General features: G+C 37.3%; 1 protein-coding gene across 1 annotated transcript in view; it reads right to left on the bottom strand.

Moving 5' to 3' along the window:
- The window catches only part of CNKSR2 (connector enhancer of kinase suppressor of Ras 2), a 274,536-nt gene that overhangs the window by 32,105 nt on the left and 229,746 nt on the right, over positions 1-12,685 (bottom strand). Inside the window, exon 20 of the mRNA XM_055339141.1 lies at positions 10,440-10,989. Coding sequence (XP_055195116.1) covers positions 10,440-10,989 — 550 coding nt within the window. The remainder of the gene's footprint in view (positions 1-10,439; positions 10,990-12,685) is intronic.

Below are 12,685 nucleotides of genomic sequence, written 5' to 3'. Positions count from 1 at the left end.
TTATAAAGAATATTTCTGTATTAAGTGGAGAAAATGAATAGTTCAAGCTCCAAGTTCTGTGGTGAGATGGTTAATTATTATGCATATTTACCTACAGCGTTGCACATATTGTACACCTCCAATAAAAAAACCATTGATCTATTAAATGAATTCTTTACCTTAATATAAAGCATTTAAATGAGGTCTATAGTATTAACCAGAGAGACACTATTCGCTGTAGCGTGTACCCAAAAAAAAAATGCCAAAATGGTGTTACACGTCTAAAGAAACATTCAAAGTTAAGCCAAACTTTTCACTTAATTATTCAACAAAGATGTTCAGCATTTGTACAGAATTATCTTTGGAATGGTAAACATCTTTCCTACCTCCAGTGCTGGGGCAAAAATCTTTCTAATCAGGTTAATAAAATAGTCTTAGAACCCAGGATGCTAAATCAAGAGATGGATGCCCAGCAACTACACCTGGTGTAAAAAGACAATAGAGTACAAAGTGAGGGGGTGGGACTTACTATCAGAGTTGGCAGAAAGGTTGTATTAAAGCCACACGGATTCCAAGCTGCCCTCCTCCCTGTTCTTTTTAGAAAAGACATGCAAAACCCGCCCCTCCCCCGTATGTTGGCATTGTTAAAGAATAAGGAGAAAACAGCAGAGATGCTCAAGGTAAAAGGTATCAAGTGTAAGTTCAGCGATATCAAGTTGTGGGCTATTTTCTCTCACCAAGAATCCTAAAGTGAATGACTGTTTTAAAATTTCCATTTTATAACTTACAGAATAGACTCTAAATTAGGCCAACCACAACCACAACAATAATCTAAGGAAAAAATTATAGTTAAAGAAGCTAATAAAGTCATGGATGAGAAAATTTGGAGGTCTTAAATTTATAGATCTTTGGCATGTCAAAATATTCTATGAATGATTTACCAAAAAAGAAATAGCAGAATAAAAATATCACGTTCAAAATCATGGAAGATTAGGGAGTATAAATGTGGAAGAAAGTTCAAAATTGTTTAAAATGCTAAGGTTCAGGTTTATCTAAAATTAGACAATGCTGTAAAATTAGGAAGCATCTTTTCAATCATCAAAAAAATATTAATCTATGGTTAGTATAATACTATGCCAGTATAGTATGAGAGCGACTATAATATTATACTGATCATAGATTAATATTCCTTTGATGACTAAGAAGATGCTTCCTAGTTGCATAATACAAATCAATGAAGATTGTTAGACATCTGATTTGTGTTCATCAGTATAACTGAGCAACCAGAATGCATTTTCCCCAACGATAATGTTTAAGGAATGAGTCAAAGCAGAAATAGCTCTAAAAGTGATCTCATCTGATTCTAACCAGTTTTATCAAATTTACATGAGCTATAAGTACCTTAAGATGAACACAATATGTTGTGCCATTTCTCAAAGAATTATTTTATAATATTATTAATTGGTTACTTGGGAAAATGACTGGCACAAGATAATAAAGATGTTGCATACTTATCTGTTTCATGTTATCAGAAAGAAGGATCTTTCTTATTTCTCAATGATAATTCATAAATTTTTGTTGTAAGTAGACTTATGGAAGAGCTATGGAAGATATACTCTTAAGATAGTATCTGGTATGTAGTAAATAAACAAAAAAGGTCAAATTAATGAATATGAATAAACGAATACATGCTTAGAACTAATTAGACTACATATTGATACAGCAAACCAAAGGTACAAGATGGAGGTTTGGTTTACATTTTAGTAAAGCTAAATCTAAATATTGAAATGTTAGGGAATCCATAACTGAGAAAGTTAAAGAACTTGTAGCTCTGAACTGAATCCATGAATTTAATAACTGTCATTCTTATTTTCATGTAGTCTATAATTTTTGTGAAATAGAAACTTGATTTCATTGGCATACTTTGTGCTTGTAATAGAAACACATGCATATGAAATTGTCATATTACATTCCTGAGGTAAGAACCTTGTAGAGGTTATCAAGTATGAGGTTTAAATATTAAAATACTTGCTTTATGACCAACTGTCACTTTTGCATTTAAAATATATAGTAATAGGCACTTTTTCCTTATCGAATGACATAATAAGAGTTTTTCCATTAGAGGAAAAGTTTCAGAGTATAATAGATAGAGCTATTAAAGACCAACTATTAGCATTAAGATGTGCCTGTGGCCTAACATAAGAAAGATCAGAATAGAGCTAGTGAGAACACCGGAAAAAATAGAAGGATGGTTTAGTAGAAAGGTTAGTGTTTTATAACTTAAAACCAAAAACTACAGGTAAACTCTGAGGACCAGACACAGTGGTTCTGAAGCCCATCTCTGCATTCTACATTCTAGTTTTTGGAGGCTAGACTTGCTATGCTTTTTAGCTAGCTGTCTCTGGCTTAGTTGTTTTCAGCACAGAGCTTTGGGATAAGGCAACATTACTAGAAGACTGCCATAAAAAAGGCTGGACAAAAGTCATATGGCACCAAGGCATTAGGAAGGTAGGCAACTGAGCTTCTGATAGATGAGTATGGGAGTGCATATCAGAGGGTGGAAGTGTGCATGTACAGCCATTGTCATTTCTTTCTTCTCATATTTCTCCTCCCATTGTTTTTTAAAAGGTCAACAGGTAACTGCTGCATTTTCTAGGGTGACATGCTGGGATTTTGCCCAGGTTCTGAGGTGGTATGTAAGTTATCTCAAAGGACTGTTGTTTCTATTAGAAACCATGGTGATATCAAAAGAATTCCTGAGGAAAAACTACCTGAAAACCAACTAAACTATATCCCACCTCCCTTTTCACATGGAGTGACAGGAAAAAGACATGCTTTTTCATGCAGAAAACAAATTCATACAAGAATTAATTTTTAAAACCTTAACCTTGAACAGAAGTTACCTCTGGAGAGTAAGAAGGAGAGAGAGTTATTCTTTATTTTCACTATTATTTTATTTAGCAATAAAGAAGTTATTACTTTTCAATTAAAACAATAAAAGAAAAACATGCGGACATTTAGGAACTTCCAAGATATGTTCTTTGGTGCAATCTTGTTATATCTTAATCTACCATCTTCCAGTAGTTGGTAACCATAGAAGGTAGATTTCATATGCAGAGGGAAAAAAGGGAAGCATTTAGGATCTTCAGCTTTCTCTGACAAGGGTGACTAAGGTAAAAGGAGACTGAACTAATGACAGGTTCTCATAAAAACAAGCTAGAAATTACTCCACTGAGATACTGACAATACACTATTACCGACCTGAAGAAAAGTGGATTGCTTTCCTGATATATGAAAATAGTAGCAAATAAAACTGGCTGAACCTAATCAACTTTCTTGGTAAAACAGGCTATAAATCGTAACTTGTCTTCCCTATGCTGGGGAGGGGTTGTCATCCTTTTATATGAACTTTAGTTCTTATTTGGCCACATCTTCTGCTGGTGTGACTCTGTAGCATCTAGCATTGTTTTGACATTTAAATCTGGCTTCATTGCTTATTAACATTCCTGAGATTATTTTCCTGGCTACTGCAGGGCTATTGGTTATTCATTCATTCAAGTACAAGTTGCAATTTCAACACGTTTTACAAATGAAACAAGATGAAGTTAGGTGGCTTCATCCACCAATGGAGCCAGCCTTCCTTCCATAGACAGCAGATTTTGTTAGGAAAAACAATTGTCCAGGGCTGTTGGAAGATCTGGTTTCCAACAATGAATTGATTCTCTCACATGTCATATTCTTCTGGCTTTCATATTTGAAATGGGATTAAATCAGGAAAGTACAGTTTCAATAGTAGAGAAGGTGACTCTAAATGAGCCATAACACAAAGAGCAGTAATTCTAGTTATCTGCATCCCAGCTTTGTGGTGTCCAGCATGAAGAGGGTATGCTGAACATGCAATATTGTCCTTCTCTTTACAAAATACCCAAAATGAAGAATTTTGCAATGGTTTTATTCCTGTTTTATGCCACACGACGGATAAAACATTAACTTCAGCTGTAACTATTACATACTAAAATGGAAAAGAACTGGTGACAAAAGGGGTTACTATTATTTATTCATTCATCCAATAGTGTCTGGCTTACCATGGGCCACATGTTGTTTTAGGCACCGGGTATACAAAATAAGAATAAAATCCCTGCTCTTCAGAAACCTATATTCTGGTGGGAGGAGATGGAAAAAATCTGTGGACAATATCTGATATCATACTCAGAGTGATAAAGCTGTGAAGATTATAAAACAGGGTAATATATCAGAGAATGATTAGTGGTGGTTATGGTGGTGAGGGGTCCTTTGGATCGGATTAGGTTATCAGGATAGAACTCTTGGAGGGAAAAATATGTGAATGAAGTCCTGAATGGCATCTATAAACACATATTTCAGTAAACATATATAAAGTTATTGCTATTTGGAATACAAGGTTTCTTTTGAGTTCCCAAATGTTCAAAGCCAAAAAGGAAAGGAATAGTGAATGATAATGTAAAATGAGGGACATTTCTATTTTAGCTCCTAGGATATGGCTAATGTATTATGTTGAAATGTACAAAAATGCTGATATTTCATCATTTTGACCTATAAATCAGCAATTCATATGGTTCGACTCAATAGTTGGAACTGAACAAAGTTAGGGCACGTAGTCAGGTAAATGTTATTTACTGAGGTTTGCTAGGATTAATTCACTATTTAAGTATTATAATTGCCCTCATTGCCTAAATCCAAATATGCATAAAATCTACATAAATTACATAATTAAAAAAAATTATTGGAAGACTTAAGGTGTGTCAGATATGGAAACTAAGTGCTTTCTGGTATTACCTTATTTGATTCTTATGTAACCTCATGTATTATTACCACATGATGTAAGGTAGATACTGTTACCACATCATGTAACAATGAAGACACTGAGGTCCAAAGGTGTTAAATATCTTGATCCATCATACCACCACTTGCAAGCAGAAGAGTGACAAAGCAAGGATTTAAATGAGGGATATCTCTGGAGACTGTATTCTAAGTTCCAATCACTTAGCGTTTACAGGAAAATATGCTTCTTCATTTCAAAAGTCAACAATAATTATATCTAACTTGATATATTTTCAGGTTTACATAATATTTATCTCCTTTTAGCTATCTAACATTTCATTAGTGCTGAGACTTAAATGATGTGATGTGATCTTGTGTGTATGTTTGCATATATATGTTAAAAGAGTGCCACGTTGCTTGAACAAATTTGAGGATATACATAATAGTGGAGAGGCTCCTGTGGATAGTAATGACAAGCAGTTTGGTACATCTTTTTTCCTTATGATCTTAAAAACAAATCAGGGTTAGTCTCACCTACTCCTAATTATTCTATTTCCCTTGCTATTTGCGCATATGATACAACCCTGGCCAATGAAATATGGAGCTAAGTCTGCTGGAAGGATCTAGGAAAAGTTTTCCTTGATCTTACAAACAGGACTAAAGATAGGGCATCCCTGGCTGGTCTTTGGCTCTCTGCACGGTGTCTTATAAGAAGTGATGCTTAGAGCTGTTCGCATTACAGAAAAGTGAATAGAAGCCTGATGCTACAGAGCTACAAGATTCAGTTCAGAACAACCCACCTCTGAACTTCCTGATAATTTTTCCTCATATTTAAGTCAAAAACTGAGGGAGGTATGATTACAAATCCAACCTATAACCAGTATCAGCATATAGTTAGACTCTATTTTATATCTAATATTCAAAATCAGAAAATATGGTATTAAGAGAACATTTGTTTACTACTTTCTAGATTTTTCTGTGTTCTTTATATATACTTGTTACATAACCAGCCAAGAATAATGCCCTTAAACTTCACAAAAGAGTGGTATTTAAGGTTCTCTGTTATTTTTTCTCAGTTATTGCATGTCTTTTTTATTCATGTTGCTCATACAGCCTTTCCATCTGTTTCCTTTAGACCTGAACTATAATTGAAGATACTATTGATGATTATGTCCTTCTAAATTCTTTGTGTTTGTGCAGAAGTGATCTCAACGATCAATAAAACAGTAAAACGTGCATCAATGCTTTTATTTTCAACTTGATCCTTTATTTCCCCTCCTGCACAATTTCATATTCTGGGAGTATCTTCCCCTTGCCCACATACTTTGTACCTGGATGTTCTTAAAAATAAAATACATGGCTTTTAGAGGCTCTTCAGAAAATTACTCTAGGACCCTTAAAATGATTGAAGAGGATTAATCTATCTTCTTCTGCACTATATTGTTAGTCATTATCTATCCTCTCTGCTAGATAATTTAAGATATTAGGCCATTGAGCTGCATATTTTACACAGCTTTTAACATATCGATGTTGTGCAAAGGAGGTTAGATTAAAAAATAACTTTAAAATACATTTCTCAGAAAACCTCATTTTGAAAGCATCAGTAAATATCTTGGCTGGATAACCTGATGTGCATTTTATCTATAAGGTAACAGATTTTATCCACCCTCCCTCCTCTGAAAAAAAAAAAAAAACAAAAAAAACCCCACAAAAAACCAGACCCTAGGTTTTGCTTTAGATTTCTAAGACTAAGCTAATAAATGTGTAAATTAAGCGAGAATACTGGTAGGTTATCTCTAAGACAATGAAAAAGAACACATTATAACTTCACTGAGTACCTGGAGGCACCAAGAATGTATGGCTAGTAAAGAGTATCCTTATAACTGCCAAGAGGGAAATCAGCAGAATTAAAAGGATACAGTTTTTGAAAACCTTATCTAAACTGCATAGTATGGCAAAGAAAAGAGAGCTATTCTAAGTAGACTTCAAACTGCATTAACCAAAACAGTATTTTAGTGTTATGGCAGATGATTTCTGAATGAAGTATATCTTTATATTTTGTCCACACTTTTATGATTTATATTCCTTGGAAGCTGCATAGGCTGACATAATTTATAATTTAATTTAACTGAGGTATTATAAGGCCCACATCTCAGTAAGCTTTGGAACTGCTAATTGGGATAATAGGAAATTACTTGTCTTTTCCCAAATGCCAGTGAAGTAGGTCAAGATAATTAATATGCAAGCTGACTTTTCAGTCAAAGGAAAACAAGACAGGTCTCATCTGTGTACTTTTAATACCATCCATTTTACATCAAAATGAGTTCAGCCTGTGAAAAATCATAGTATGATTCAGTTAAATAATTGAATTTCAAAATAAGAAAAAATGTAGTCCAACCATGAGAACACAGATTGAAGACTGTTCTAAAGAAGGCTAAATTTACACCTCATAAGCTGAGAAATTGAAAAAAACACATCTAAGTCACTGATTTAGGTACAGCTTGCTATTTAGATTGCTTTGTAAACTTGTAAGCACTATATGATATATAACATATTATATAAAGTTAAGGTAAATATAAATGGTAAGAGAGGAGTTTGGCTGATGACATAACTCTTCATCTACAAAGCAGAAGATAGGTTATATTTTCACATTTTCTTCCATTACTCCTGCCTACTTGCCTGACACTTCGTATTTTAAATTTCTTGGTAAGCTGAGAACAAATATTTGGAGCCAGAGACATGTAACTTATTTCCTCTGCAGATCTATACTGGATTAGTGCAAATTCACCTTACTAGGTCAAACCCAATGCTGGCCTCGAGCAGGACAGTTAGTAACATACCACTGCTGTACTTCGACTGTGACAAACACAGTGCCTGCCAACTTGTGGGCAACATGGTGAGTGCTCCCTGTTGGAGGGCCTGTCATAAGTCTGAGATTGATGGGACGGCCCCTGCTTCTTTCGTGAGTATAATTTTTGCTCTGTTGATATAACTAACACGCAGTAGCTTAACTTGAATAAGAAGCTTGGAATACTTGCTCCTAATGGCCAACCCAGGGCAGTCACGAACACGACACCCCTTAACTAGGCCTTAAAGATTCTTTTGAAAACACTGATTTTAAAGCTGATGTTCCTCAAATGAAGTTTTCATCAAAATGCACACTCCTCAATGCTAAAAACAGCAATGCAGTAAATCCATCATTAGGAAGGCAAACACACATTCCTTTAAATAAAAAGCATCTTCTACTAGGCAACCATCAAATGCACTGCTCTGCTGAGAAAGGTCCAAAGAACACTGACATATCAACAAGTGGCAAGATTTGGGGGGAAATACCCAGAAAGAAATGGGGCCCTGAAAGAGTGCATAGCCACCCTAGTGAAGTAGAACTGGCTGAATAGCATCCATTGTCCCATGATATTGAACCTAGACAAAGCATGCAATGCTAGATTTATGGACACACTTCCTTAGGTTGTTCTGCCTTAACCCAATTATTCTACAAAAAAAAAAAAGCCACTGAAAGAGATGGAAAGTATCAAATAACTGCCCTCTTGACTCATTTGGGAATGTGAAGGAAAACTGCACCAACTCAGGAGTGCATCTATACGGTAAAAACAAACCCAATGAACAGAACAGCAAAAAAGACACTGGAAGAACAAACTCGAAAGCCATCTAACTACAGATGCTCTTTGGGCTCGGGTTTTCCTTTTGGGCCCTGGGACGCGCCTTCTCCTTTCCCGAACTCCCTCACACATGGCCAGGAGGAACCCGGAAGTAACTGGCTTACGTGAAAAGGTAGCATCCGTGACTTCTACCTGCAGCCGTGAGGATGTTTTCTGAACAGAATTCTCTATTCCAGGGGGATGTGCAAATGTCAACACAATCTATTTTTAAATGGCAAAGATAAAAGTATTTTTCCCCAATATGTTTGTATAATACTGAACAAACCTCACATAGTTATAGCAGTTGTGCAGCACCTGGATGACAGTTGAAACGAAGTTTCTAACTCCTCTTTAGTTAAATTTTAGAAAAACAATGTACTAATTCTGGTAAACATCATAACAGTAAAAATGTATTGTCATGCTTTCCAGAAATCCTATAGAGGCCTAACATGGCTCCTAGATATTTCTCCCACCAGACTCTTCCATAATCTCTGATGAATGTGAATGCTGGGAGGCCTTAGCAGGTAATAGATGGTAATTACTTTTTCCTGCACCAATAGTATACCTTTTGTAATGCTCCTCAGAGAGATCATGGCTAAAACACACTTCACATGGAAACTACTTTAACATATGAATTTTATTACAAGCAACTCATATTTTGATGGTAGAAGATATGATTTAATTCCCATTGAATAATTCAACGAAGATCCATACCATAAAAGGAAGTCTACTGTATTTTTTTGTTAATAATCTCCAAAATGACCCTTATTTTAAATAAGCCAAGTTTAACATGGGTAAGAGGCTCCTGACCTGCTGGTCCTTTGTGAGTTTTGAGTTGTTTTTCCAGTTGTGATGAAGAACTTAACAGTTCTATATTCCACAATCAAAGTCTTGTATACTCACAAAATAGGCTGAGGAATATAGTCTGCCTGTATCCTTTAAAAAGAGAAATCTAGCGCGCTACTGGGACCAAACCAGCAACTGTGGTTTCATCAACACTGGCTTGGGACATCTGCACTAACTGGCCCAAAATTTGTTTTGAATAAAGACATGCAAAACAGTTTTATACTACTACTTTAACACTATTTTGCGGGGGGGGGGAGGTAATTTTACATTTAGGACTTACAGCCAAACTCAGATTTTTCTAAGTAATATAACTGAGTTCTAGCCTTTCCCTGAAACTAGCCTGGGTTTCTGGAGTGGTGTAGCATGTTAATTATAAACAGATGCTTGGAAGGGCATGTTGAATAAAGGACTTGATAATCAGTAAACATATTCTTAATGCCAACAAATCAGAAGATTACTTAATTGACTTTGTCTCTCTTAAGGGTTGATTCACATAAACTGACTTTTGCAATCAACATACATACCTTGAAAGTAAATAAATGCTTTTGGAAACTGGTTATTTCAGCTATTTGGAGTTGACAGAAGAGTCATTTGAAATTTATTTTTGGAAAAACTCTTCTGAATTTTTTCTTTAAATCTTTTAATGATGGGAAGAGAAGTTGTGTGTATATATATGTATATATGTATACATATACATATATATACACACACACATATGTGCGTGCGTGCGTGTGTTCACTTATATATTCAACCAAGGTTCTCCTAACACCCTGCTTGTAGCATTTAGTTTCTTACCCCAAACTCAGGGGGCAATTACTGTGGACCAAAGGGATGATGCATGTAAGGGAGAAGTTTTTGGATGAGAGGAGGAAGAAAAAGAAATGACTAGCATTAACCTGAAGAGGGAAGTGAGTAATTGGAGAAAACCATTTGCTCTAGCTTTGGGTGTCCTGGGGTATAGGGTTCATTGTTCACTTTTTGTCCCCCATGTTACACAAGTTCTGAAAGTAAAGCAGCAAGGGATACCTTAACTTCCTGTGCAGCAAGACCATTATTTTAAGAAAAAAGGGAAACAAAATTATATTTTCTTAAAATAAGAAGTTTGAAAAGGTTAGGACTCTGTGTACACAGGCTAAGCATCTCCAACATACTTACTTTTGTCTCCTATGTTTTCCCCTGCTGCCTCCCCTTCCTCCTCCTCCTCCTCCTCCTCCTCTTCCTCCACCTCTGTGGGCTGCACGTCATCCTGTGGGTCACAGGCACTAACCGGCGCGTTCAGACAGCAGTGGTTGAACCCACTATCTCGAGGCAGAGTAAAACTTCGAGGCTTGCCCCCATTTCCATTTAACACTTGCATCCTCTCGCTCTCAGCTAAGGGGTACGGCCCATAGTGATCCTGGAGGTGGCATTTCTGAGTTGGAAGAGTGGACTGCCTCCTGTGCTCCGGGGAGATGGCCACGGAGTCAGAGAAGACAGAATCCTCCAGGGGCAGAGTCTGAAGATAGTGTAATCCTGAGCTTGTCAGGGGCGTCTCGATTAAATCCTGCCAGGAGCGGCGCTGACTGGCTGTCTTGCGAATGGGGGACACTGCACTGCTCCCGGTCACTTCCTGGCGAAACTCCTCGTGGGAGGACTGTGATTGAGAGGTCTCTGTGGAAGAGAGCCGGCTGTGTTTCGCTTCCACGTAAGGACTGGCACAACTCATCTGTGGAAAGGAGCCTCTGATCAGCCTCCACAGAGGTAACAGGCCACCTCTGTCAGCAAGGCACATGTTAGATTTCCACTAGCTAACATTTACCAGTCAAGTGAATGACTAGTTAAGTTTACGGACATCTCAAAGTCGGGCCTCAGCTGATCTTTTGAGGGACTGAGATGAGGAGGGTTGAAATGCAGCTCTACCAGACTCTCATGAAAAATCTGACCTATTAATATGCAAAGCAAAATTCTACAACAATGAAGCATAAGAAAATCTGAGTGCTTATGTAAGAAATACTCAGCAACGAAAGAAAATCTGGAGTTTTAAAAAATCTCTATACATTTGAAACCCCGGACAATTGTTGCCAAATCTGTATTTCCCGATTGTGTGGGGTTTGGGGATGAGGGTGAGGAGAGGCCTCTGGGTGTGAAAACAGGATGCTTATAATAAGACAGAACCCCTCCTCTTCCTCACAGGAGAATGTCTGCTCCCATGGGCCCCAAGGAAAAGCTTTCGTAGGGTCTTGCCAATTTGTGGCACTTTGTGGAGAGTTAAAACTATAGAGGCAAGATGAGATTATATCCTGATGGGGATCAGCATTTGCCTTGAGCATGGGCACCTCGGGGCACATAAACACAAAAGAAAAATGGGATATTTTTATTCTTGGAATTTAAAGCTTGGGAGTATGTAGTATATAGCACAAAGCACAACCAAGAAAAAGGACTGGCATCAAGTGAATGCTGTGAAAGTCTTGCAGGCACCCCTACTGGGGACGAGGCTTACCCTAGCTCTGGGGGCTGACAAGATCAGCCCCGCCTCCTTTCTGGCAAGAGGAGCCAGATGTGTCAAATGTGATCATGGCAAATGGGGCTGAGGCTGTGGCCAGGACAAGCCTGGCTGAAGCGAAAGCACATGCTGCCCCTCTGGGTAAAGGAAGGGAACTTAAGTGGCATCTTCTGGGGGCAGTTTATTTTCCCACGTTAATAACATGTAAATGGTTTCCTCCTTGCATAGCAACCCCCAAGTTGCTATGATTAAAGAGCTGTTCCCTGAAGCAGCAGCTTCCCTTACTTCCTCTTTTAGAAATATTTTCAAGGAATTATTCAGGCCCTGGTGTTTTAGGGAAAAAGGGAAAATATGGTATGAGCTATGTCTTGTCACTGACTTCATGATTTCATTTCTCTCGCTCATCCCTGCATTCTGCTGCACTCAGTAAACTGCAGCATTTATTAAAGAAACACGCACACATTTTGGAACCATTCTTCGGTAAGAGATATTGCTATCAAACGTTGTTATTAAAACTGTGGCTTCCCTTTTAGTTGTCGGCCAAAAGCACGCATTCATTTACTTCAGAAATATTTATTAACCATTTAAAAAATAAGTGCCAGTGCTGTGCAAGGCCATGGGGATATGCAGACCAATCCAACAGTGTCCCTGTGCTAAAAAGGTCCACAGTCTAGTCCAGTGAGCTGTTTGTAGTTCCAGATATTCTGATTTAATGTCTGCATAGGATTTGAGCACCTGCATTTTAAAAATGTTCCAGAGATGATGCTTTTGCACAGCCATGGTTGAGAAGTGGCCTCAAATTATACCAACATCTTGTGTAGCGCCTTTCTTATTTAAAATCCTCTAGAGTAATATGGAGTTGGAATTAGGTTGGCTGCTGTTGTCACCTAAATTCAGCTTCCATCTCCTACATGGAAGA

Source organism: Nyctereutes procyonoides, unplaced genomic scaffold, assembly GCF_905146905.1.
Source record: "Nyctereutes procyonoides isolate TBG_1078 unplaced genomic scaffold, NYPRO_anot_genome, whole genome shotgun sequence".
Taxonomy (NCBI): domain Eukaryota; kingdom Metazoa; phylum Chordata; class Mammalia; order Carnivora; family Canidae; genus Nyctereutes; species Nyctereutes procyonoides.
The sequence above is the reverse complement of the archived record's forward strand: the minus strand, read 5'-3'. Positions and strand labels throughout refer to the sequence as shown.